This window comes from Pezoporus occidentalis, unplaced genomic scaffold (assembly GCF_034315485.1).
Source record: "Pezoporus occidentalis ecotype Australia unplaced genomic scaffold, CSIRO_AGI_Poc_V1 ctg291, whole genome shotgun sequence".
NCBI lineage: Eukaryota > Metazoa > Chordata > Aves > Psittaciformes > Psittacidae > Pezoporus > Pezoporus occidentalis.
The window spans coordinates 1-27,941 of NW_026914841.1; the positions used below are offsets into that span (position 1 = coordinate 1).

General features: G+C 36.9%; 1 protein-coding gene across 1 annotated transcript; it reads left to right on the plus strand.

The window, feature by feature from the left end:
- The first annotated feature begins 539 nt into the window (after positions 1-539).
- LY75 (lymphocyte antigen 75) lies at positions 540-27,572 on the plus strand. Its single transcript, XM_062626342.1, has 22 exons — positions 540-649; positions 1,193-1,264; positions 2,625-2,748; positions 3,601-3,636; positions 3,904-4,079; positions 4,900-4,964; positions 6,209-6,285; positions 7,375-7,511; positions 8,501-8,606; positions 10,656-10,816; positions 11,471-11,600; positions 13,998-14,224; positions 15,888-16,056; positions 17,217-17,378; positions 18,361-18,483; positions 18,946-19,140; positions 19,556-19,776; positions 20,907-21,081; positions 21,605-21,772; positions 22,999-23,121; positions 23,841-24,008; positions 24,983-27,572. Exons 1-22 carry the CDS (start codon positions 593-595, stop codon positions 25,165-25,167), a joined length of 3,057 nt encoding a protein of 1,018 aa, XP_062482326.1. The 5' UTR covers positions 540-592; the 3' UTR covers positions 25,168-27,572.
- Positions 27,573-27,941: the final 369 nt, after the last annotated feature.

Sequence of the window (27,941 nt, forward strand, 5' to 3'; positions counted from 1 at the left end):
ATTAGAGTCAGTAGTGTTATGTGCTTATTTATGTCTATGCCTCTTTTATGAAGGTGCATAATTGAAATGTGTTCCCATGCTTGGTTTGTTTATATCACTGATAAATTTGAGGAGAATGTGAAAGCAGTTATTCTATATGAGTAGAAGTTTTTGTGTGTTTTGAGGAAGAGTACATTTGAGCTGATGGTGTAGAGACAGATGCCCTAAGACGGACAAGAGAAAGAATTAAGACAGATAAACACTGTGTGTGATTCTGGAAGAAAACTGTAGAAAAGAAACCTTTATATCAAGTGACAACAGATGAAGTGGTGATGCAGTGAACAAAGGATTTTTAGTTAGTTAGTTTTAATCTGTGCTCAGGGAAAGGCAACCTATAGATCTTAAAGAAAAGTGCAGAAGAGGTCTTAGCCCTTAACACCCATTTTTAGTTTGAACTGCTGCAACTTGCAGTAGTAAGCCTTTGGTTTTGCTGCTTGATCCTAAGTAATGCTGTGGCATAGGTCAGTCTTTCTATTAAATGAGCTGAACCATACACTTGGTTTAAGATTTTATCTTGCTTATTTACAGCAATGACAGATGGGTATGGATTGGAATGAATAAGAGGAGTCCAGATTCTCTGGGAACCTGGCAATGGAGTGATGATAAACCTGTAAGTTAAATTTTAACCAGGAAACATCATGTCCTGATTTGTTTCAGCTTGGACTGTATTGAAAGTAAATTTGTAAATATTGTAGTTAAATATGGTAGATCCTCCAGCAGGTGAATAATTCAAAACAAGATTGTGCACTTAAGAGCTGCCATCCAGGCAGATTTCCAATTGAAAACTTAATCTTTAATAAGTTTGACCTCATTTCTGTCTCTATTGCATTAAAATATTTTAACAGAACTATAGTAGGAAACAAGATGTCTTCAATGCCACAACAGAGGGGAGGGTTTATTGATTTATCTCCTTGATAAGTCAGGCTGCTCCAAAGTTACCTTCCTCACTACAGTTGATATATTTGCCTGAAATTGTGAGTTTCCCCCAGGTAACGGCTACACAGACTCAAAACTGATCCAGTAACTGCCATTTAGCACACATTTTAATAGTGATAAATGTAGTGGGATCCTAGGTTTGAGTGGTTATCTCTGGGGATAAATGTTGCAAAAATAGCCATAAAGTAATGATTCTTTCATCCTGTCCATCCAACAGGTAACTAGTGTTGTTATGCCACTTGATTATCTGGAAGATGAATATGATACAAGAGACTGTGCTGCATTAAAGGTTAGTTTCAAGGATTTTTATAACAGTGTGCATATTTTTACATGGAAGTACTGGGAAAAAATACCTTTGCCAGCTATATATTGAATTTATCTTGACTGTCTACATGCTTTCTTTGCATAGTGAAAGAGTTGCTAGCGTTCACTTTATCAGTATTATAAATTTTCCCTTCAAGCAGTTTTTTATGAACCAAGTGCTGTGCTAATGATAACCTTTCGTAAGACTTCTTTAGAACTACAAAATATTTTAATAACAATGCTATTATTCTTTCTTGCATAATGCTGTATTATGTATCTCTTGTATATTACGCTTAAGAATGTAAAGTGGAGTCTAAAACAAAAAAGCAAACTGAGCCATACCAGTAACTTTTTCTGAACTGCTAATTAAGAAAATGTTTGCAACCTAAAGTAAGTGAATGCAGTAGCTAGGATATAGTGTTTGTGTTTATCGTGTATTTACTTGTAAAATAGACTGTAAGTGCAGTGTCAGTTTCTAATAAAAATATCAGGCCTTCTGGTTAATTCCTAATTACCTTCTTCATTGCTTAATTTGGGCTTGATAGCTTGAATTTTAAAATGGCCTTTAACTTTTCTGAAACATCATATGACTTTTTATAAGATTATTCCAATACCATACTTTCTTTTAACTTAATTAGAATCACCTCTGCTGTTAGGATTTACTGGAAGAGAGGGTAGTTGCATCCCCTTGCTTCTGTTCACAGCGATTTCCCCTCGTTCTCTTCTGCTGTCTTCATGACACCAGTCCAAGAAGCTGTCAGCGTTAAGCTACTGAAAATTCTAGTCAAGAGAAGAGCAGTTTGAAGGGAACACTGAATACAGTAGCCTCCCTCACCTACCTGTTAGGTATAGACACGTTCTTTCACTAAGTGGTAGAAAATAGTCCTTAGTGGAGAGATCACCAAAAGCGATATCAGATTTTAAGCTTTATTGTAGGAAATAAATAGGAAAGATTATTTCTCTGCTAGTTCAGATGGTTTCTTCTTTTGAGCAGACATGGGAATAATTTCAGGGCAACGAGTAGCAACAGATAATTCAAAAATAAGCATCGACGAGACTTTGTGTGCTACAAGAACCCCCAAAGAAACAACATTGCAAGAAGAGACTTTTGTGTGTAGATTGACCTTAAGCCCTTTACCTAATCGCTTCACAAGCTTGGCTAGCATGGAGAGTTATAGTTGAAGTGTTAAAGTTGTACCTGCTCATTTTTTGCCAGATAAGTTGTGGAGCTAACACCACAGTGAAATACACTGACTTTGCCAAAGTACCTTTTAAGTACAGTTTCATTTCACATTTCAGAGGCCTATGCCATACTAACTCAGTTCTCTGTTTCTGCTTGTATACAGACTTCTCAGTTTTCACGGAGATCATTTTGGAGATTTTATTTCCACGAAGGCAGAGACCTGGAATTTTACTTTAAGCCTTTTGATTGTGAAGCTAAACTTGAATGGGTCTGTCAGATAACAAAAGGTAAACTGCAGTTACATCCATTTATTCAAATGAAAGAGTTTGTTATTTATTTCCACTGAGTTGTCCTTATTGCTGAGTTACAGAAACTGCAAGCACTATCATTTCCTCTCTGAACTGTTAAGAGGACAGTATGTGAGATGTCTGGCCTCTGTCACAAACAGATGTGCGCTTAGAATCTTCAAAGCTATATCAGAAAATGGCCATGAACAAAATAACAGCTCCCATATTCTTTCTTGTCTACAAACTGAGAAGTGGCTTCTTATTAGGCGAGGTGATAAAAGCTGCTGAGTTGCAGCATTTGTGGACTTCGCTTAATTTTTCGTAGTGATATTTATAATTATATGAACACAGACATCTTGTGTGTACAGTTTGCTTTAGCCTTAGGTGAATCAGCTGCCTTCTGGTAAAACTGGTGTACTAGCTCATCATTGCCATGAGACAAAGGGGTGGGAATACAAAATAATGGCTGGCGTATCTGCACAGATCCAGATTTTTCCGTGCAGTATGAAAAGTGCTGTAATCTAGTAAACTTTTATGCTTTAGTTGTTTATTAAAAGGCAATTTTATTAAACTTTCTTGTTGTGGGGAGATATTGGTAGATACACTACTTTAATGCTTGTGTTCTGCTTGAGAGAAAAAGCCCACAGATGTTTAAGGCTGAGGTATACAAAACTCCCATTAGTTTTACAGCAGCTTATTTTGAACTGTCAAACCTAGGTATGATTTTCTTCTTCTGTTTTTTTGATCATGCATACTGAGAAGCAAAAGTATAATCCATCACTTCCATTATTGGTGACCAGTCTTGTTAGAAGGTGAACTTGAAGTGACTATTACTTTTTTTCCTCTGGACAGGTAGCACTCCAACAACACCTGAGTGGTATATACCAGGTAAATGTTTTTTTAATGTATTCTTCTGCTATGTGTATACAGTTGTTAAGACTATTATCTTTTATTAGTTTTGTCATTACTATGGTAACACCTCTTTGATGCCGGCAAAGGTCATGACTGATAGAATTTGATTCTGAGAGAGCTGAGAATGCAAAGAGTATTGGCTTTTTCCAATATCAGACTGAAATTTCTTACTACATTCAGAAAAAAAAAAGCTGACTTTTTTCAAAATTGATTTCTTATGCATGTGGTATTTCTTCTGCATAGATGAAATTGGAATTCATGGAGCACCACTTGTTGTTGATGGAGCAGAGCTGTGGTTTGTACCAGATAAAAACCTGAGCTTCCAGGAAGCTATTTTCTACTGTCAAAAAAATGATAGTGATTTAGCCTCTGTGGAGTCTTACCCCAAACTCAGGGCAATACTATCTCAAATAGAAAAGGTAAGGGGGTATAATCTATCTAATAGGTACTTTCCACTATAGGGAAATTTTCTTGCCATTTTTTGCAATGTAAGAAGATGTTAATCTTTAATTTCTTTCTTTTTCATGTTGGCCTTAATAGTTTTAATAGTTTTTGCACTATAATAATAGACTTTAAAAATATTCTAATGTCAGTCTTGTAAAAGAATTTTTAAATTTAAAAGTGGCCTTAACAGCATGGTAAAAAAAAAAGCCAAAACCAAACCTCCAAGTGGAGAGCAGAGAATGTCATAACAGATAGGACTACCAGGTAAGCATCCCACTGTCTGCAAATACTTCACTAACAATGTGCCCATTCTTAATTTTATGCGCAGGACATCACATCATTTTCACCTGATGAGAGGATTGAATTAGAAATGCATGATGGTCTGATAGACTTTACTGGAATGGTTTTGTAGTGTTGAAAGCATGCAAGTACATTCTTCTAAGGAATCTTACCAAAGCCTTTTAAGTCCTAGTTATCTGGTAGAATTCCTGCTAAGAATTTTGTGGGAATGATGTATCTAGCACATGCTTAAGACAGTGCTGCAAGATTTCCTTTGCTTTATGCAGCACAGTGGAAAATACAGCTTCTTTTTCTAGTAGGCGCAGGGGTCTATCTACTTGGTGTATTTGTCTCAAACTGTATCCTTTCCTTTTGCTGAAGAATAATAATTCCTTCACATTTTAGAAACATTATAAATGCAAATTAATTTTGTCATTGATTTATCCTTGGTAGAGACTGGAGCTTTTTCTCTGTGGGTTGTAAAATACCGGGGGGTTTTGTTCTTTGTTTCCACAGTTATCAAACAGCGAACAGAAGTGGTGGCTGAAGTTTATTGATTATGGCTACAGTTATCATTCACCGTATGTAGAATAATTATGAGATACGTTATTGAAAGCTTTTGTTGGTGTGCCTTTTAGGAATATAGTTAAATAGCATAGTGTCCAAAGGAAAATATTTTATCCCCAAATTTGTAAAAGGGAATACCTCTTCTGTGTCATCCCAGAGACGTAAAAAAAATAATCTTAACCAAGCTAGAAAAAAATACAGCATTATTCAGTGACTGTTGCTCTCTGCTTCTGTTTGCATGTACCTGCACATGTTCTTGCCATGCTAAACTTAAACCATAGAATATCTAAACCAGAGAGAGTAGGACTGTGCAGTGCTCGAACAAAGCAAATAATGGTTGGGACAGTATGAGTGTACAGTTAGAAAGTGGGTATGTTTCAAAATACTGTTGAAATATTTCAATTAGCTAACATTGAATTCTATTCCCGTTAGAAGCATTATAGACATCAAAAGTTTAATGCATAATAACACTAATAACTGAATTCATAATCCATTTCTCTTGTGTCTGTGAGAGCCTCTAGATTTCAGGATACTGGGCTTTAACATCTTAGTCCTGACATATGAATCCTTGAAATCTGTGGTCATAGTGACCACTGTATTCCACTGATCTTTAAAATGCTTTTGTTGGATTTTTAAGCTCAACAGTGTTTTGTTACAAATCAGGGAAGTGGTAGAAAAAAAAAATAAATCGCTGTATATTGGCTCTGAGGATATCCCAAATGTACCTGGGAACAGGGAGTGGGAAATTGGCTTGAGAGATCACTCTTGCATTTAAGTGACGCTAAAGTCTTGGAGGGCTTATGGTATAGCCCTGTGGAGCTGAGATGACTCGCAGCAAACCTTGCATTTTGTTTTTTGTAGCTGCAGTAAAGCATCACGGCCTTCTTACAAGGAAAATTATTCACTCTCCAAAATACTGTGGAAATATATTACTGTGCAAATAGAATAGACTATTGCCCATTTTCCTCACTTTTCCTGAAAGTGTTCTGAAATTGCAGCATGGTGGTAAATAACCTCCTGCCGTTGTTCTGTATATCTCCTCAACAAAGTTAATTTGGGCATGGTACATGAATACTGAATCTACCACATTTTTGTTCCTAGTCTAGTTTTTCCCCTTCTGTCCTTTCCAGTGCTGTAGGGCATCTCCTAGAAACAGTTACCAGCCCAAATTTTTGTTTGCACTGGCTCTGTTGCTATCAGAGCTTCCATTTGAAGATCCCATTGGATTGGAGATTGACTCTGAAATGTTTATATCCAGTTTACAGTTATTTTCACGCTTCCATGATCGATTCCTGAGAGATTGCTGGTATGTTTCTAGAAAAAACTGGTATAGAGGTAAGGCTGTTCTTGTTTTTTCAACTTTCTCTGTCATTATTACCTTAAAAAAAAAAAAAAGGTAATTACTGTTCTGACTAAACTCTTGTATTGAATGCAAATTAATATTGAATTAGGAGTGACTGGCTTCTTGATGATGATCTGATTGAATCTGAATTCTCCATTGAATCTGGAGTCATTTATTTCTTCCTCATAGTGGAAGCCATGGTAATATTTCTTGATGACCAGAGGCAAATCTGAATTCAGCTGACAAATTTTTAAGATTGATTGTCACTCATTTTACAACATTAATTAGGTGAAATCTGGTTTTGGTGGTTACCTTTTTTGTGTTTATGCTACATATTCTGACCTCAGGAAATTAAGTCTTAGTGTTGTGTTAGAGAAGCTTGACTGAATACTTGCAATCGCATATGCATCTGAAAATGCAAATTTCATTAAGTAGTGGAGTCATACTGGAAGAGGTACACAAAGTAATGGAAATGCTACCTGGTGGTACTTGAAGCTTCTTACTTTGTTTTTTCAACACTATTTTATATTGGGGAAAATGTGTAACTCCTAAAGAACAGATAGTTCCTCCTGTCTACTACAGTTTTCACTTTAAAGCACATTTTCACATTATTGGTTATATGCTGCTGACCTGTTTTCATCCCTATTAGCCAAAAATTGTTCTGGACTGGGAAGCCATGTAAAGCAGCATAGGCCAGACACTCTCCATATGGATATTAAAGGGTTGCTTTTGGCTTTATGACCACATATCTTCTATGCCACATAGCCCTCATATTCAAAATTTTCCTATTTCATAATGTTTCTGTTTTGAAGTTGTCTGCCTATATGAAATGTTACTAATGGAAGTAAAGGATCAGTGTCTGTATCTTTAGAAATATTGTATTACTGTCTGATAGAAATCATTTATGTTTGTCTTTTGCTCTATTGTTACTTTTATTGCTTTAGATTGCATAGTACTTCACCATGGTTGCACTAAAAAGAACTCCCCTTCAGATTGGTCTTTGTCATGTCAGAAAGTGTAGATGGCAATTGGAGATTGATAGGCATTACCATAACTGTTTTTTAAAACTTTTATTTCTGCAGACTACCCAGTTAACTGTAATGTGAAACTGCCCTTCATCTGTGAAAAAAATAATGCCTCCTTACTAGAGAAACACGATCCCAGTTACCGCCCAGTCAGAGGAGGTTGCCCTAAAGGTTGGCATCAGTTCCGGAATAAGGTACAGAGATAATACAGATCAGTCATCCTTTGCCATTTTTCATAGTCTAGTAAGCTGGAGCGCCCTGCTGAAGGAGGTGAGAAAGTAGCCCCTGTGTTTAAGAATAGACTGGAAGGTGGCTTTTGAAAATGATATGATTAAAGCCATCTCCCCCACTTCTCAGTCCCTGATTCAGGATGGATGGTTTCTTCCTCTCAAAGCAGTAATTTTCAGGTTTTTTACTTTCCCATTACCGCGTATTTAAGTCCAAGAACATTAGTTGTATTGTCTGATCCTGGGCTCTGCTTTGGAGGAAGAGAAGGATTAGAAAGGGAGAGGATGAGGTTTCTGTGGCAGAAGTGTCTTGATTCTCTTGCTGAGTAATCATAGGCAGGCAGCAAGCTGGCAGACACTCTGCTTCCGAAGTTGCCTTAAGGACTTTCTTAAGAGTTAGAAGCAGCTTCTAAGAATTAACCAACAGGTCAGAAACCATAGTATAGTAGATTTCGGTACTATGTTTTAAAGCAGTTATCTAAGGTCTTAGACTGATTCCTGTTATTTGATTCACCATTATTCTGTACGTAAGAAGGAACTTGCATCAAGTCTTGCACATTACATTGTGCCATGGTTTGCAAATTTAATTTGCATCATTGCAGAATGCAGCTTTTAAGCTCCCATGTAGTTTCTCCTGAAAGGTAATGAATTACAATACAGGTTCATGGCCCAATCCTGTCTTGACTTGAGACTTCATGTGTGAATTCTCAGTCTTAAAACAGTATATGATCCTGATGTAGCTGTTTAAAAATTACTGAATTCTAATCATCAGTGAATGAGGAGTTAGTCAGTGGGATCGTTTTATATTTAGCTGTTCTGTTTAATCTAATAAGAAATGCATGCAGCTAGTTCCCTTGCTTTTTAAGGAAAATAATTATTGCAGGAAGTGAGCAGTGAATTTTTAGGGTTGGTTTAAGAACATGATGAAAATCAGTTTCATTATGTTTGTTTTGCAGTGTTTTCTAAAGATGAAACCTGAATATTTAACATTTAATGCAGCTAATGAAAAGTGTGTAACTTTTGGAGGCTCTCTGCCATCTATCTCAAATCAAGCTGAGCAAGGTATGATGCTGAACTGGGGGAACTTTTAGTATGCAGCTTGTCTTCCAAATTCAGTATGGTCCTGCTTAAGAACGTTAGCATAAAATAAGTTGGTTATCTACTGGCATAGTGGGAGCGTTCTAAAAATCTTACGACCAATTAAAAATGTGTTGTCTCTTCTTGTTTGTATCACTGGAAACATAACATGGAAATGCAGTCAGCAAATATTTGGGCCAGTTTGAAGTGAAGCTTCTCTGTATGATTCTAACCTGTTATGGAAAAAAAAAACAAAAAACAAAACAAAAACAAAACAAAAAAAAAAAAAACAAACAAAAAACAACAACCAAAAAACCCTTTCACTAAGTGTTGAGGATAGAGTAGTCACCATTGAATGAAGAATTGCTTTGCACATTAAAACATAACTGAGACTGTACTTTGCACTGTGAAAACCCCCTTAGGAGCTCCTTCCAAGACAAGCTCAGCTATATGTGTGGGAATGAGATGGTAAACAATGCCTGCTGGATCACATAGGACCCTCTGTGTCTCAGTGTGCTGGGCAGTTTAATGGGGCAGCGTATCTAAATGGACCAGCTGCAAGCTCTCCAGGACACTGATAGGGGGATAGAAAGGGCGTTTGCAAAATACAGAGTTGTTCCACCTGCCTCTCAGCTGTTTAAATTAGAGCAAGTGAGGTAAATGCAGTGAGGAAGAAAGGTGTTGGCATTGGTTGCCAGTGATGTTGGCTGCTGAATGAGATGGCTGTATTGGCATCTCTGTTCTTGTGGATAGCTAACAGTTCTCTACAGGTGTATCTGAAGTCGGTCAGTTGAATTCTGCAGTGTGCACAGTGCATATTTTCTTTATATGCAAATAACCTCTTGGCAAAGGAAGTATGGAAGGTGAACTATGAGGCCCTTGGGTGCCTGCAGGTATCAGCTGAATAGCAGTTGGTTTTTACTGATGTTACTGGGGAGAAATGGAGTTGTAACCATACAGAAATATACATATTTGAGACCTGTGTGGGTTTGAATGCTTTTAAGATTGCAACAGCCATTCTAAAATATTACCTAGTAGGATCTTTTATCTGATTTGGTGCATATGGAACTGTTGTTGTTGTTTCTTGTTTGTTTTTCTTTCTGCCTTGCAGCGGAGGCCACCTGTATGGAAGGATGGCACAGTCCTCTTAAAAAAAAAACAACAAAAAACAAAACCCAACCAAACCAAAAAAAAAACAACCAACCAAACAAAAAAATCCAAAACACCCTGCCTCTTTCTGTAGGCTGCTTCTACTCTTCCCAGTGGCATCAGGTGGCTAGCCAGCTCTGACGTGTAAATCTTCAATGGCTTTGTCTAGCTCAGAAAATAGGTTACAGTTAGTCTGGCATGTGGCCAATAGTTAAGACATGTCAGCAGTAGCTAATTACATAGCTGCAATTTGTCTTCCTAATCTAGACAAGTTCAGTGAATGTCTTTGGTGCCTGCAGGGTTACTGAAGCCTATTGTTTTGTGCCAGAATGTTCACTAAGAGGGGGTCTGATTTAAGGGTTTCCTGGATGATTTTTTTTTTCCCCCACCCAGCTAAACCTGACTTCCTTTGTCCTGTCCTGCTTTCTCTGTTGATGGGGTGGGCAAACCCTGCCAGAATACAAGAAATAGTTCCAATTTATGGTGTACTTCAATAGGAGGTGAAGATGGCAGATAAGACTTTCTCCATCAATTCAGAGGACAGGAGGGAACTCTTCTATTATCTAGAAGATCTTGCAGGCCTGTGGAAAAGCAGATTCTGAAATTTCGATGCAAGGGTGCCAAGTAGTGGGCAGAGAAACAGGTTAAATCCACTATCTGCTCCTCAGCTGAGAATTTGGAGGACAAATACCAGTACTCTGCTCCTTTCAGATAATCAACATGAAAAGTGTAATGGAAGGAAGGGATGATAAGCATTTCAAAACCATAAAGGGCTGGGAACATTAAGTTAATACAGACAGGGGTTGCATTACCTTGTTTATGTGAAGCCTTTTTTCAGATGTTTACTCTTGTTACAATATGTACATTTACTGTTCTGCCCAACAGATTATATAACGTCTTTGCTTCCTGGTATGCCAAAAGATATTTGGATTGGTTTGCAGTTTCTGTTCAGCACAAGGGAAAACAAATGGATAGATGAGAGTAGACTGTTGTATAGTAACTTTCACCCACTCCTGACAGGAAGATTAAGGAAAATTCCACTGGATGTAAGTTCTGACTTTTGACTTTTCTTGGTTATTGAGTAATGAAATTTGAAATATTGACTATATTAAAAAAGAAGTAAAAAAAAAAATCTGTAACAGACAAAATCCCCAGTTAGTGGTTTTAATTTACAAACACCATGACTGATGATAATGGAGTTCTGCTTATCTTTATTTGGACGACAACTTCTGAACTGAGATATGAAACACTGGAGGGTGAAGAAGAAAAGCTGAAACAACCATTTAATGACTCTTCTGGGACTTCTATTTGCAATTTAAAGACTACATGAAGACAGTCGTCAGAAAGGTGTCATCAGTAATTCCTGATTCAGTTACACTTAGAGTGCATCTGTAAACCATTATACATTGGTATTTTGCTTGCTGCTCTACCCCAGGTGGAGCATTTGACATGTAATCAAATCACACCTACAAACAGGATTTATTGCATGTGTTAAATAATTTTTTATTCTCCCCTGTATTTAATTTATGAATTACTTTGTGTCCAGGCACCTACCAGTGCTTGTAAAATAGGTAAGCTGTATTCCACCACTTCTTTGAAACTGCTTAAACAAGTTCAGACAGCTCAGGTTCTCCTAGCCTCATCTTATGTCCCCTTCTCTACACAAGTCTGTTAATGTCTTACTTGATTCTGGTTTTCAGCTTTTTGATGAAGAATTTAACAATCAGTGTGGTGTAATCCTCAATGATCCTAAATCACAGTATGTTGGAACATGGAATTTCACTGCTTGTGCTGACAGGCATTTCTTGGGTATATGCCAAAGGCCTATAGGTAAGTCTGAAGAGTCAAAATAAATTAAAGCCAGAATTTGCAGTAAAGATGCATGTTGCGAGAGGCCTTTTAATGCATGTAGGGTATTGCACTTAAAGAGCAGGAGAGACTGAGCAGGTGTATTTTTGGAACGGCAGAGTGTGGAAAAGTATCTGGGACCTGTTTTGTCAGTTATTCAGAATTTTCCCTTTTGTTTTTCATAGCCCAGTTCAGAGGGAATCTCCGTTCCTGAGAGACTCTGTTTCAGTGCAACCATACTTCAGCAGACAGGGCTCTAATGTTCTGTGGGCATAAAGGTCGTATCAGTGACCCCTTTTTACTCTTCAGAACTGTAGAAGTGAGAAGCCCTGGAAAGGAATCTTCACAGTATTTCTATCCTACTTAAATATACCATGTGGGTTTTAGTGCTATCACAATTGGGATGATGCAGCTTTCCCTAGCTTCATCCAGATCTGTTGGTGTAAGTGGGTTTTCTTAATCTAAACTAAAAATAATACTCTGATGTAGCTGTGTGGGTTGGTCGATAGCAATTACTGGAATCAGATCAAACACATGTCGCTGTTATACACATTTAATTAGTGCTATGGGCTAATGTTCAGCATACCCACTTCTGAGTATGTTCTTCTATGTAAATAATCCTTTTAAGTCACTAACATGCTATCATCTAAAAAAAAACCACAAAAACAACCCACAAGAATACCCCGAAGAAAACCAACAGTCGTGCAAAACACTGAAGAATATGCCCACCGTCTTCATTCTCAAATAGGCAAAGATATTTCCCCATCCTTAATGCAAAAAATATTCTTTATTTCAGTGCCAAATACTTCTGAAATTCCAAGTGTCTGTATTAGAAGTCTTGATGGAAGAGAGGTAGTCATAAAAATTTGAAAAGGGGATTTTTATTAATAGGAGGTTGACTCTGTATATGTGTAGATTATTATATTATTAGTCTAGGCTGACTGAAATACTAAGCACTTCTTCTTTGCCATAGCTGTAGAAGGTGTAATGAGAAATGTTTTTGGACTGCCAGCAAATGTGTCCTGGTATGGTTTGGTGTTAAATCCTTGTTGTATTAGGGATCTAAGTATAGTTCACATTCGAAGTGTGCAGGGACAGCTGTGAGAGTCCAGACCAACCTAGGCTGGGGTTTTACCCTAGGGAAAAAGATGATTCCTGTTCCTTGGAACTATTGGCATGATCGTGATTTGTAGAACTTCTTCAGGTGTGAATTTGATTTCACATTGCATTTCTTCAGATGGCAATTGCTTCTTTCAGAAATGGACACTTCCATTATTACCTTGTTTCCAGTTTGGTACTCCGTGATGTGTGATGGCACCCTTGGTTCCATGATTCTTTTTTTGTAGCTGTTTACTAAGTGAAAGCATTTGGCAGCAAGACACAAGCCACTTGAAACAACCTGTTTCAGACTTGTCACTTTTCTGACCTATTTAAAGCTGTAAATATCAAATTAATACTATGTTTCTGTTTACCTGTATTTTGGAAAGTGGTCCTGTCAGTCAATCAATCACTTATACCCTGGTATTTTTAGTATGATTCTGTCCCTCCCCATAAATCTTTTTCTGCTGGAGGTATTTTAAATGTCAAGGATTTTCTCCCTTTTGGAGAGCCAGTTTATTTTTGACTAAGTTTTTTGGGGTTACCTGGTTTGCATGCTTTAATTTGCCATTCACGAGAATGTTTACATATTTTAGTATTTGCAGTTGCTATATGTCACTGAACTGTATACCTTCAAGTATGATGCTGATAATGCTCAGTGCTTAGAGCATAAATAGTGAATTATACCCCTCCCTTTGCAAGGCGGATTTTCTGCAATTAGTTAAGCACACGTGGAGGCAAAATCAATTCCAACTGTACTCATGGATGTAGTAAGGTATTCTGGGACTGTGCTGTGCTAAGATCTGTGTAGACAGGTTTCATAGCCCATGAGATTTGCATAAGCATAAATCCATATGCTCCACAGAGATAAATGAGTCAAGTTTATCTTTTGCTGGATTGCAGCAGAGAGCAGTCACTCTCTCCTGTTCATGTATTTAATTAAAATTGTAGAATGTTTTTAATTCAACAAGTAGAGTTCTTAACATTATTTCACAATTAGTTAAAAATAGCAAATATAAAACCATGTGAAACTTAATTGAGAGAAATGTATGTAAAAATAGATTGGCTGAAAGTAATCCTTATTTTTTCTTTTATATATTTTTCTGTTTGAAGTATCAAAGACACTTGCTTCTAACTATAATTATTAGCAAAATCTACTGTTACTTTTTTTAATCTGTGGGAATTCAGACAGGTTTTTCTGTTTGTTATAGAGAAATTGAGAGTTTAAAATGTATTCCAGTGTTTAACCACCTAGTAACTGGATTGATTTCTTATGCATAGGAGCTGCTGATAACCAGACAGAGCAAGTCCTTAATGAAACATTGAGCTATCAAAATGTTCAATACTTCATAATTCTGAAGAATTTGTCCTGGAGCGATGCAATGACTGCATGTGTAAATAACCAGATGCAGCTGGTTAGCATCACAGATCAGTTCCAGCAGGCTTTTCTTGCTGTTCAGGCTGCCCTTCGTAATTACCCACTGTGGATTGGACTCTTCAGCAGAGATGTAAGTTTTATTTTCCCCTCGGGCTGTGGCTTAAGGTAATTTTAAGAGTTGCATGAAACAGAAACTAGGTTAAAGAAATGCAATGAAAAATTAATTTCTGGGGTAACTGTTCTCATTTGGGAATGACCATCTGGAGGGTCTCAAGATTAATGTTCAAAATCTTCAGTTCTCCAACAAGTTACATAGTTGTTGAAGTCCACTGGAAGGATTGTTCATGAAGAGACAATTCTTTTAAAAGATGATAGGGTGAAAGGATATATTGTAGGGTGGCAGCATCATATCATCATATCAATCATCTTTGTCTTTCTCGTTAATGAACGAGTAATTAGTGTTGCCATTTAATACCATTGCCACTAAAAGAAAGACAACCCAAAATCTGTTTTAAGAGGGAGAAACTAGTAGTGGTAAATAACCTCCAAAACGAATCACTGAATTCTTCTGGGGATAGTTAGAGGGAGACTCCCTAAGGCTGGTTAGTGGGCTTTTCTTTTTTTTTCTTCTATTTGTTATGTCTTTGGAAAAATCAATGGAGGAGGTACTGCTTGCTTTTAAGACCTCTTTAAAGATCTTCATTGTGGATTGAGAGCTCTCTCAGCTGTTAATAAAATGGCTTGAGCTTGCTTTCAGGGTTTATGTCAAGCATGAGTCTTGAGGTCATCATAAAAAAATAGTTAAAATATGTTTGAGAAGTGCCTTACCCAGAAAGCTTAACAGTGCTCACTCATCATCTGTGATGTTATGATCATCCTATGTCAGTACTGGGCTACTGAGTATTCTAGGCAAAGTAGGGAGAGGGGGAATAGTAACTTGATATATATATATCAAGTGTAAATATATACTTGTATATATCAAGTATAAATACATCAAAGTATAAATATATACTTTGTAGAGAGTATTTTAAAAGGAATATGGCATTTCATGTTAGTGAAGATGCGGGAAACCAGACAACCTATTTTCCCCTCCTCTTTTGAATCTTCATCTGTAGGTGAAGATCAAATGATTAATTTTGCTACATACAACTTGGGCATGCACTGGCTTTTCACTATTGCAACACTTCATTATTTGGGCACAATTAAAAAGTCACATGAAAGGAAATTATAATGAAAGTGGTCAACAGAACTTGTTACTCCAGTGCTGGAATCACAGACACAAATGAAAGATATGCGATAAATTAAATTACAAAGTGGCAGGGGAATTTCCTGAAGAAAACTTTTAAATATAGGATTCTTCAAGGATGGCGTGCTTGTATGTGGGGTTTTTTTCTTATTCCTCCTGCATCCTCCAGGGCAGGAATGCACTTATTAAATCAGTTAAGTATTTAACATATTACTTCCAACTCAGTTTGGAGTAACTGAGACTTATTCTCAGATATTCTGTTTTCCAACACCAGATAATTACATCCACCATTTATTTGCAGGTGCAGATGATGCAACATTTAAATAATGCAACATCTACTTCAGCTAATTCATATTTTTGCAACTGCAAAACTTAAAATAATGAAGTTGGTATATTTTGAGCAGCCGATCAGATCATGAGGACAGTGGAACATTTACAGTTCTCATCAGAGACTCTGTCTAGTCAATATCATGTCATTATCATGTCATTTTCTGTACCTAGTATTTTTTACCTTGTAAGCTCATCCGTTTTACCTATACAATACCAGGGTGGAAGACATTATGGCTGGCTGGATGGGAAACAAGTTAGTTTTAGTCGCTGGTCTGAAGATGATGAAGAAACAAGTGAAGAATGTGTGGTTTTGGATACTGATGGCTTCTGGAAAACTTCTGACTGTTCCTCTGAAAATCGAGGTGCTATTTGCTATGCATCAGAAAGTATGTATCCTAGCATAATAGTTACAAAAGCTGAATTACACATTACATACTTGATAATTCCAGATTGTAACTTCAAAATTGGAACTTTTTTAACTCATGCTCTCAGGCAGGCTGATTTGCATGCCAGAAAAAAAAAAAACAAACTTCAAAGAAGGCACAAACCAGTTCTTAATCAACATTACTTATAAATTAATTTGGCATGGGTGCATTGGGCTAGACTGCACTGTTCATATTGCCAACTTATTCTGCCTTTCCGCTGTTTCTGTAAGATTGTTGCATACTGATTTCCCCCATTTGCATGTGGGAGAAGATTCAGCTACCTCTGTACTATTTATCTCTTAATATTGGGACCTCCTGAAATCTCTTCAGACATGGAAGTCAATACAGGGAGGAGGAGGTGGTACATGACTACATGGAGAAGACAGATAGCAGGTAGACATTGAATTGAAAGGTGTAAATTAAAGTCATCTGCAGTTCACAAAACCATACTAAATGTCTACCAATTATAGCAAGACAGGTAGGGAGGACATCTCTGGGGAGGAGATACATACATAGCACAGCCCTTTTCTGAAAAGGAAAAAAGATTGCAGATTTCTTCCCTATGAAAGACAATTATAATCTGTTTTGGCTTGTTGGTTTTGTTTTTTTCTGTGAGGGAAACACAGTTAAGCTGTTGTACATACTGAGTCACAGTGAAGTATATACTTGGCATTATGACATGTTTAACTATTTTGTGCTTGCAGTTTCAGTGACTGCAGGAAGAGTCTTCACTTCTTAAGTATTAGATAAAGCCACAGAACTAAGATGTGTTGACTGCTAAGTCACTTATTTGTTATGGTGATCTGCCTTCATGCAAGAGGCAGTCTGAGGTTTTATTTATTAGCCCACACTTAGCACTTTCATGTAGGGATTTTATTATTAAAACTATATAGCATAACAATTGGAAGCATGTGTATTCTTTGATAATGCTTACTGTTGGTATTTTTACTTAAAAAAAACAAAACACCATTGTGAAAAAGCAGGAACAGTGTATTGCACATTTAGAGGATGGCACTTAATTTGTAAGTTTTTCAGTGGTACCAGAAGGTAGTATGTGGTGCGTCAGGTTATGTGTTGTTATTAACGAGTCATGTCCTGCATGTTGTCTTTCCTTTCCTTAGAGAAGATTGAAAAAGAACAAGCTACACAAGTTAAGTGCCCACATAAGATTAAGAATACACCCTGGATATCATTTAGAAACAATTGTTACACTTTCATGATAACGAAAAATAGATGGAGAGAAATGAAATCTCAAGAAGCTCATCATTTATGCAAGAAAATGAGTAAGTACTTTGTCATACAACAGGTATTTATGAACATACCAGCTTCAGGGAGATGAGATCTGAGTCACTGTCTTACAAGGACGGCAAAGTGAGTGTTGAAAAAGGTTGTAGCATTTGGAGATGTGCATTAGTGTTGCACTGCCTAATTGTGTTTGCCCTTGCACTACTTTGATACAAAGTGCCAGAGCATGGGTAAGAGAATTTGAGAGAGAGAAATGGCTAGGAACTGTTGAATTCTGAAATCTCTGGAAAACTGAAAGGTATTTTGCTGTTTGCTTGGTTTTGTGCTTTTGTTGTGGGTGGTTTCGTGATTGGTTGTTGGGCTTTTTTCCCTTTATAATAAGTAGATTTTAAATTGGTTGGGTAATTTTATCCTGTTGGCAACAGTCTGGCTTTGCGATCACATTTACTTCATTGGTGTTTTTTTTTCTCTCCCTTGCTATGTGGAACACTTAAGTGAACAAAGTAAGTGAACTGAGAATAGTCCCATTCAGAAAAGCACATGGGCTTTTCCTGTCCATCCTGAGCAAAGTGTAGACTTAGGAACAGCTTCCCTCTTCTATTAAACCGTTGCTTATGGCACTTCAAACGTGCATCTCTCCAGAAACTTTTAATTTTTCATTGACTGATTTCAGTTCAGTCATTTTCTTAATACTGTTTCTCTACTAGGCAGTTCAAGAAGATAAGGAAAGATTGCTGGTATTTTTATTTTCTATGCAGAGAAGTTTTACTACACATAGCCTAAGTGACAGTAGGACCCACAAATACTCTGGAGCGGATGTCTTTCAGTTATCCACAAAACCAGGGGAAGCACTGTTTATAATACATACCTTTTAAAAATTGTTTTCACAATGTTCGTTACTGTTATAAAGGCCTTTGTGCATTCTTGGCCTGTCTCTAATAACCATTTACAGTCATAGAAAATAATTTGTAACTGAAAAAGTGAATTTTTAAGAAAGTAATTTAAAAAAAATTTCAACAGACTCTGAAGCATTTGTTCTGAGTGTTCGAGATGAAGAAGAGAATAACTTCGTTACTGAGCAGCTTCATTCATTCAGTGGTCTGGCTACATGGGTCTGGCTGGGTGTGATTTATGATGATAGTGGTAAGATTTAAGGTGTTTTTTTTTCTTAATAACTGGATTGGAGACAAAGTTTGCAGCATTAGGTGCATGTTTCAGTATACAGCTGAAGTCAAACTGAATGCAAACCTATAATAATGTTTTATATATTTATATATTATGTATATTTATTATACTTATTTATATTTTATATATTTATCTTCTAGAAGAAAATATCCTGGCATGCTTTCTGTTTGAGTGATAATTAGATCCAGTATGTTCTGTTTAGTCTAAATTTGATTTCCCTGGAAAACAGAATGTAAAAAGGCCTGGATAAGTAATGCTAACTTACTTAGCATTGTCTATGGAATAGATTTACAGTAACTGAGAGTATCACTGCATTTTTTCCAAAATGAGTATCTGTTAAGGTCATTAATATATTCAAAGTTAAATTAGATTTGTATACATGATGCCAATATTTTAGTAAATATGCAGTGTTTTCCACAGATAAAGTTCTCAAATGGTATGATGAAACTTATCTGACTTACAATAACTGGAGACTGGGAAGACCTAACATAAAGAAGAACAGTTTTTTTGCTGGTGTAAATCTTGATGGCTTTTGGGATATTTATAATTACTCTCAAAGCTGGCATGCTCATCACTATAATGTATACAGTATTCTCGCCTGTAAAATTGAAAGCGGTAAGTAGCAGAGAACATTTATGTGTAGTAACAGAGTGTTGGATGAGGGTCATAATTTAAGTTCTATTTCTGTAGTACCTGTAGTAACCAAAGCTATAAGGCTTTGGTTTTGCTGCCAGTGAAACACATGGCACAGCTGTCATGGCTTTCTTGGGCTGTAGGGTCAGCCTGTGCATCACTGCTGTAATACTAATTGTAATAATAAATCAGGAGGAATTGTGTTTGGTGTACTTCTCCATCACCTGCTCACAATGTTCAAAGTAGCAAAAGATAACTTACTTCATGTAAGTGGCTTGTAATGCACGCTTTAATGCTTGAGTTGCATTGATACGGAATGATTTTAATGCTTTCTGTATGTTCATGGTAACATGAATGAAGTACCCAGAACTTGTTGTCTTTTTATTCTTTGGCATAGGACCCCAACAGCACAAGCCTCCATTGCCCGAGTCTGTTCCACATGGAAACAGAACATACAGAATCCTTCAGAAAAAGTTAACATGGTATGAAGCATTGAGAGAATGCAAACAAAATGGGAGTGATTTAGTAAGCGTACACAGTGAATCACAGCAGTTATTTCTAGAAGATATTGTCAAGCAGGATGGCTATCCTCTGTGGCTTGGGTTGTCGATTCATGATGTAAGTATATGCTTACACGTACTTATATAGTATATGTTGGTGGCATCAGTAGCAGAGCTTGTAAATAATGTTTTGCCCAAGATACGAAATACTTTCTGATGCTTTTTTCCAGTTTATTGGAATCTCTATTCAGTGTAGTAAACTACCTACTTTTTCAGCCCTGTGTAACATAAGTTAAAATATATTAAATTTTAGTGTTAAGTAGCCACACCAATATATTTTTCCAAATCCTTGACATTTTAAAATAATAGAATGGTCCCACGTCATTCCTTGCAGGACAAGAAAGTGCAATTTACAGCGCTACCTTTAGAGGCTCCAGATTTTATGGCCTTCTGCAGGATGAGATTCCATTTGCAAATACAGTAAGACAAGGCTGCATGGAGCCTGTTTAGTGCAGGTCAGGACTGGGTCTCCAGGAACTGACTGTCTAGTAAATTATGCCTCCTTCCCAAGAGGCATAGGAGGGGGCAGCAGCAGATCTTCCTTCTCCTTTGTCTACTTAACCTTGGAGCCAAAAGCCTGTGGCCCTTACCCTGCTCCCCATACTAATTGCTAGACCTGGCAGGAATACCCCCTTGCAGAGGTGTGTGATTTATATGTGTGCCTTTGCTGCCTCTGCCTGTTCTTTGGTCTGAATGGGTCCCTCCACTTCTGACAATTGACTCTTCGTTGTCATGGGTTTCCAGCAGTGTATCTGCAGTAGGAGCTAATCATTCCTGAGCTGCCCAGCTGTACTCACTGAGGCCATCTCAACAGTTTAGCAGTTTGGAACATATCTAATAATGTTCATAGTGAGGAATGCAGACTGCTTAAATGAAACAGCAGGATGAAATGAAGTAAAATGTTCTCCATAGAATAAAACAAGGCACATTGCAGGTTTAAGTTTCTTACAAACATGCCACATTTTCTCAGTTCCCACAAATAATCAGGATTTCTATCTTAGGAATTCATTGGAAAATACAAACAGTCTTGTACCTGTATTGAGTATGGATTTAGAAAATGTGGCCACCCACACTTTATCAGCTTACAAGGGATAAATGTTTCTACATTACTTACTAATGACTGTCAGGATTTAAACCACATCCATATACTGTGGTTTAAAAGTTATGTTTTTTTTTTTCTTTAACTAGGGAAGTAAAGCTAATTTTGAATGGTCAGATGGGAGCGACTTTGACTACTATCCTTGGGAATTAGAAAACTCAAATACTACTGAGAACTGTGTTTTGTTGGATACTAGAGGATTTTGGAACCGTACAAAATGTACAAATGTTGCTGAAGGTGCCATTTGCTATAGCCCTCCAAACAGTAAGTGTTATTTTTAATATTTAGAGTAGTTCTCTTATCTATTCTATTTACATATGTTGTATTTAGAACTACAAATGAAGGCTGAAATGCTGCATGATTCCTTCTAAAGAGGAGCTATCTATCAAGGGTGATAAAATACTTTTTTAATACTTCAGGGAGATTCATTCTGTCTATTCCAGTGATGAAAATCTAAATCAATCCTGGTCACTTTTTTATCACCTGTGGTATGAATATCACACTGTATCTATCTTTTCTGAATCAAAATCCTTACCAAACACATACAACAAACTCCAAACCTTCCTAAAAGGTAGGAAAAATGTTTACATGGTTCCCAGGATTTTTTGAGGCTTGCCTCATGCTTGTTTTCAAATAGATTCATTTATGATATATGACGGAGGAATGAAAGTTAACTGAATCATGGTTGTTGGTAGGAGAGGTAGTCACCAATACTGTCCTGTTACTCCAGAGAGACTATGCAAAAATGTCTGCATCAGAAATAACATAATTTTCTTCGTTTTTGCAGAAAGACAATTACAGCCAAAGCCAGTGAGCAAAGCCCCAGGATGCCCGCAGCTTAGCAGTACCCTACAATGGATGCAACACAAGTATCATTGTTACGCATTTGACATGGCATTCTACAATTTTTCAGTATATAATGTGGAAGATGCTAAGAAAGTCTGCCAGAAACTGAGTATGTTTAGACTCCTTACATTACAACTTATAATTAGTCCGCTATGCAAAAAGTAATAAAACCCAACAACCAGAAAGCTTATACTGGCTATACTTCAGGTTTTCATCATCTTCAGTTTAGGAAAAGTAATAGCAAGCTTTATCTCTGAATATCTGATAAAGGTTCTTGATAAAATGCTGCAATGTACTGACCAAATTGCTTAGCACACAGCAAGTAAAATGCAGATAGCATTGATAGAAGACTCAGAAATGTAAGGATTAAACCCTTTTATTTGCATACAATTAACTTTATAATAAATATAATGCTGTTAGCAGTGCTTTCTTACATCCTTGTAGTAGCTGCTTGCTAATAAGGAACTTACTAACCTATCAAATGGTTCAAAGCATGTACTTTATAGATATTATTAAGGCACATAATATCACTAAAAAACCTCAATTTTACTTCAAGTTAAAGGATTTTTTCTCTTCTTTGAGAAGCTGTGGGGAATTGTATTGCAGATGATGATGTTAAGCAGTGTCATGTGCAGAATTTTTAATTAGCTTCTTAGCTTAGAAGCTAGTGATTGTCATAACTTTCTTTTATTGGATTATCTTATGATGTGTACTCCATGTAGGATGAAAAAGAGAAGGTGCAAGTAGTCGCAGTCCTGGATGCAGTTTTTTGTCGAGTCCTGCCTGGCCTCTTAGTTGAAAGAGAAAGTGATCTTCCTCTAAATTAAGCTTCTGTCTTAAATCTGTATGTGCTTGTAAAGAATGAGCCTGTCTCCAGTATACCCTTTCCTCCCTCTTATTTCTTAATTGCTGTAACACTGTGTATAAAAACCTGAGGCACAATGAGGGGATCAGTTTAGAAATTAACTCAGCAAAATGATGAGCTTTAGTTCAACTGTATTTTTGAAAAGGGTTTATTAATTGACAGGGCTTGTAATTTGAGTTTGCCGTATCGTTTGATGTTTTCCATGTGTGTAATACACAGCTGCAGTAAGTTTACTCCCATTTTATTTTCTATGACCTGCTTGAATAACCAGTCATCTGAAGCCATCTGCATAAAGTGCTGTATTTTAGGGAATGGGAGGTTTATGTCTTTATTCTGCAGGTTACTTTAGGCGATTTTTTTAGAAGCCCAGATTAGCAAATCTTTTCCTGTAGTAACTGTTCCCACAAAAAGCTCAATGTACAAGCGCCATGAAAAATATCTGAAGTTTCAATTTTTCCTCTTCCCCTTAGATCCTTCAGCAACTCTTCTGACTATAGTGGATGCTGAAGAAAATGCATTTGTGAGCGCACACATAAAGGAAAATGATCTCATCACCAAGAACGTATGGCTTGGCCTAGCTCAAAGCTCTAAGGGTAAGAAGTAGCAACCATGTATGAGCATGAATGTTTCATATCGTAAATAAGAAAGGTAAGTCCTCAAATAAGAATACAGTTTTGTAGTGTTGATATCTTACAGTAACACATGCTGAGGTTGGAATCCCTCATTTAGCATTATAAAGCCTTCCTTGGACTTCATTATAGCTTAAATATCTTCCTGTGGCACCCTTCAGGAGTACAACATTTTCCTCAACACTGCCATTGATGCCTAGTGATTAATCATAGAATCATAGAATTGTTAGGGTTGGAAAGGACCTTAAGATCATCTAGTTCCAACCCCCCTGCTGTGGGCAGGGACACCTTACGCTAAATCATATCACCCAAGGCCTCGTCCAATCTGGTCTTTAACACTGCCAGGGATGGAGCATTCACAACCTCCCTGGGCAACCCATTCCAGTGCCTCACCACCATAACAGGAAAGAATTTCCTGCTTATATCCAATCTAAACTTGCCCTGTTTAAGTTTTAACCCGTTACCCCTTGTCCTATCACTATAGTCTCTAATGAATCAAACACTAAAGGTCTGGAGAAGAAGCGTGGCTGAAAGTGATGTGTTCATATTTATTGCTTTTAATACATGGGATAGTCCTGTTTCTTTTGGCAACGTAAAGAAATCAACAGATTGTCAGTGGCACTGTGAAGCATTAGAACATGTTTTAGTGATCTAAACTAAGCAAAAATTTTTTTCCCCAACAGATCAGTCCCTGAACTGGGTTGATGGCTCATCAGTTAATTATGTCAACTGGGAAAATAAAACTGCAGCAGTCAATGAAAACTGCAGCGTTATCCTGTCCACAACTGGCACGTGGTCCAAAGTTGACTGCAGTCGTAGTCAAAGCAGAGTGGTTTGTAAAGCTCCTTTAGGTACGGAAGCATTGATTTTAGCAGAGACTTTTTTTTGTAGTGAACATATTCAGGATTTTCTTTTTCGGGTGGGAAAAGTCTGTGTTGAAATAATGAAAGTGTAATTCACAAAAGAACCTGTCAATTACCTCTGCCTAAGCAAGAGCTTTCTATTGCTGTTTTGCCATAAAATTGCATTCAGGGACAAATTAGCTAGGAAAGTAATTCTCCTGGCTCCTGCTATCCACTCAAAGGGTGAGGGAGAGAACTGAAATTTCCACTCACAAGAGCTCATAGAGTAGTTGCAAACACCTCTTACCATGGGATCTCTCTCGCAGGTAGGTGCAGGTTGGAACAGAGAGACTTCTGCTTCTAGGATGGTCAGTAAGCAGGTGCTGCAGATTGTGTTTTCAGTCTTGAGGAGGCTTCTGAAAATGGTGCCCTGCAGTTCCAGAAATTCATTCAGGCCTTGTGTTACTTCATCGTACTCTGCTCTGTACGGGAAAGAAGCAGTTACCCAAGCATTAAGCAAGTTCCTGAGAAGTACTGGAATCTTTCTGATTCTGTATATGTATTCACTGAAATGGAAACTACATGTTGCTGAGGAAGACCTAAACAAGACATCTTCAGTCTAAGGGAAGCATAATTCCCTCCACTCCAAGAGAGTCCAGGATCTCATTAGATTTCTGAACTATACAAACCTTGGAATGAGTACAGCATTTACTAATAGGTTTTTTTGACCTCCAGAGGTCCCTTCCAACCTAAATATTATTAGGAAATTAACAACAGAATGATCCAAAATCAGCTAATAGATGCTGATTCATATGGGAACATAACTTCCCATGTGATAATGTGAAGACTGTTAATATGATGAAGCAGTTTGCCTTAACTTCAACTGAATGCGTGCGGTATTAGAGTATAGTTACCTAAGCATCAACCCCATGACAAAATATTCTTACTGAAAGAATAACTATTTGTGTTTTGTTCTGTTACAGGTTCTAATCATACCGGCGTGGCTGTAGCATTTGCCCTGCTAATTATCTTAGTCTTCATGGTCGGATTAATCTGGTATCTCTATAGAAAGAAGCGTTTTCACTGGAGTGCCTTCTCTTCAGTACGCTATCAAAGAGGGGTGAATGATGATGAAACTGAGGATGTGTTCACTAAAGATAGTTATTGAGAAACTGTTCCTTCTGGGCAATTTTGCATGAACTTCACTGTGTGAAGCCGTAAGGAAGGAGCTACTTGATGGTTTATTACTTCTTTTTGGAAAAGTAATAAGAAGGTTATTAATAGGTGGTAAATTTTGTTCTTTTATACAAGTGCAATTTTTATTCAAGTCCATGGTAATTACATGTGGCCTCAGCCATTTAGGTGCAAGGTTTCTAGAGTTCGATGATATTTTTTAATTTACAGTGTTCTCTCTCTTTACTGGAGAGAGTGGAATAATGCCAACAGTAGTTCATGCAACATCACGTTAATGAATACACTTAAAATTGGTACATGAATTCTGTAACTTTGTACAATTATCCATCAATAACTTCATGCCAAACGATGCACCATTTTGATATGCCATAAGGGTTTTGCTGCTAGCATTGGATTATGCTGTAGAAGCAGCTTTTGTAATTAACAGTTATAAATTTTGATATAACGGGAGCAGGGAGTTATCAGACAACCGAGTATTTTTTCCCAACCAACTAGAATTTAAATATTCTTGTTATAGTGGAGGAAGATCATGCTGCGATTTCCCCCCCACAAAAAAAAAAAAAAAAAAATCATAGTGGTGAGAGAAGAATTTTCCTTAGAATGTACATTTTGTATGAAGAGTTAGGAGGAAAACCTTGAGCTAAAGCTATGCCATCTAGGAATAAATTAGAGTATTTAAAAGCTGAGACTGTGTTGAGCTGGCACATCACTGCTCTTATCCCCTGAAAGTGGTAGTGGGGCTAACAAAAATACCCACTAAGGGCTTACTGCAAACACAAGCACAACTTGAGATACAATAAAAGCCTTAGCCCCATAAAAAAGAAAGGCATAAATGTTTTATCCTGTGACATAAATGATTTTCAAGTAATTGGCTCAATTTCTTTTCACAGCTCCTTTCACGAAGTTTTGGAAGCACAAATAGTAGGAATGTTTACAGTGAGAAGTCAGTATCTAGACCTAAGTATTAATTAATTAAAGGTTAAAAAGCCTGCACTCGTAGTAGTACTTAGAGGAGGAGATACCACATTCTATTGTACATCTTAACCGACTCTGAAATTAGACTAAAGTGATTTTCTTGTAGATCAAAACACAAAAGACCTGCTCTATATTATGATCCACTGCACTGTGACACCCAGGGACCAGAGTGTCATGACAGTGTTCCTAGTTCTGTAATGAGATTCTCACAACATTTACTTCCCCTAATACTTCCTTATTTTTACTAGGATTAAATACCTAACTAACTTGATTGGGGAAATATGTCATCTGTCTAGGAAACATGATATACGTAGGGAAAGAGCCAGAAAGAACGTATGGTAAATAAACTTGTGCACATAAATGCTAAAAATACTTGAGTATTTTACCTAAAATTTTAACTTTATTTTTGTATGTGATGTATGTGTCACTGTGGCCTTTTCTATGTACTCCAAAGAAAGCTATGAAGGGAAAAAGGGAAAACAAAATTGCATATATTAATTACTCTAATGATTTAATATTTTGAAAAAGTCTTCACACTTTAAATGCATGAATCAAAGAACAAACACTTTTATGAAGGCGGATGTGTAAAAGGCCACATCCATTCCCCATGTAATGGTGGTATGATACAGGAAATGGGAATTCATTTGGTCTGATGTGCTGAGAAAAGTACTACTGATTTCTCTGAAGCAATGACACAAGGTCGTGATGTTCCAGCTGCCTTTCCCTCCCTGCAGTTTACTTAACTTGAGAGCACTTTTCTTTGTTCCTGTTTGCACTATTTTGATAAGCAAGTGTTCATAAATTGTATTGAGAAATAGAGAACGTTTTGTAGATACCATGTTAGAGTCTGTCAGAACAGCAGCCTGAAGGGGCACAGAAAAGGAGCCAATGTTTGCGTTCGCTGAACAGAGAAGTAAGCACTTTTATTGTCTATTTGGTACTTTGGGCACAATTGTGAACCTTTTCTTTCTTTCTTGATGTAACTTGTAGAAAAAGTAGCCATTATGCTAGTTACTGTGTAATGAAAATAACGCTCACCCCCTTCTTAAACTTACCCTGGTATGAGAAGTGTTTGAAACGCAAAAAAGCCTGGTTCCTGTCATCCTCAGGTTGAGCTTATATACCTAAGTGCTTTGCCAAATGACTTCTAACGTAATGGATTAAAAAAGTGTTGGTTATTGTCCTTTTCTAACAGTAATAAGTGTGAAAAATTATTTACAGACTCTCATGTTTTCAAATTTACTAGTTTTATAGATGTTTATACTTTGAGCATTTTTAGGTGTGAATCAAATGGAAAATGGACATTAGTAAATTCTTAATTCTCCAACATACACAGATGTATACTTTTTATTAAAAAATGTATATTTTATTCTTATGAACAATGTAAATATTTTGTAAGGCCTCGTTTCTCATGTTTGTTTCATCATACCCAAGTTGTCTAATCACTGGTGATTCTTACTTGAGTAAGCACAGCTCGGTGCAGGTGAATAACCCACATTATTTGAAATACACAGATTCTTTAGCAGTATTTGTTACTGAAAGAATAAAGTGAAATAAAGCACTAAACTGCTTACACTGGGTTTATTTCCATGGAAGCAGTTATCAGAGCTAAAGGTACAGTTTATTAATCAGTAGCTAAAAGAAGTACGTAGCAGAGGTATTATGATCACAATGAAAGCAGATGAGTGTTACCATGAGTAAAAGAAAAAAAAACTACACCAGACTTTAGAAGTAATGAAAATCTTTGATGTATTTAAAAAGGGTGTCAGTAAC

Excerpts from the sequence above, each read along its gene's own strand:
- LY75 (XM_062626342.1), top strand. The coding sequence starts at position 593 with ATGAATAAGAGGAGTCCAGATTCTCTGGGAACCTGGCAATGGAGTGAT. Across the intron at positions 650-1,192 it reads AATGGAGTGATGATAAACCT|GTAACTAGTGTTGTTATGCC; the intron begins GTAAGTTAAATT and ends TCCATCCAACAG. Across the intron at positions 24,009-24,982 it reads GGTTTGTAAAGCTCCTTTAG|GTTCTAATCATACCGGCGTG; the intron begins GTACGGAAGCAT and ends GTTCTGTTACAG.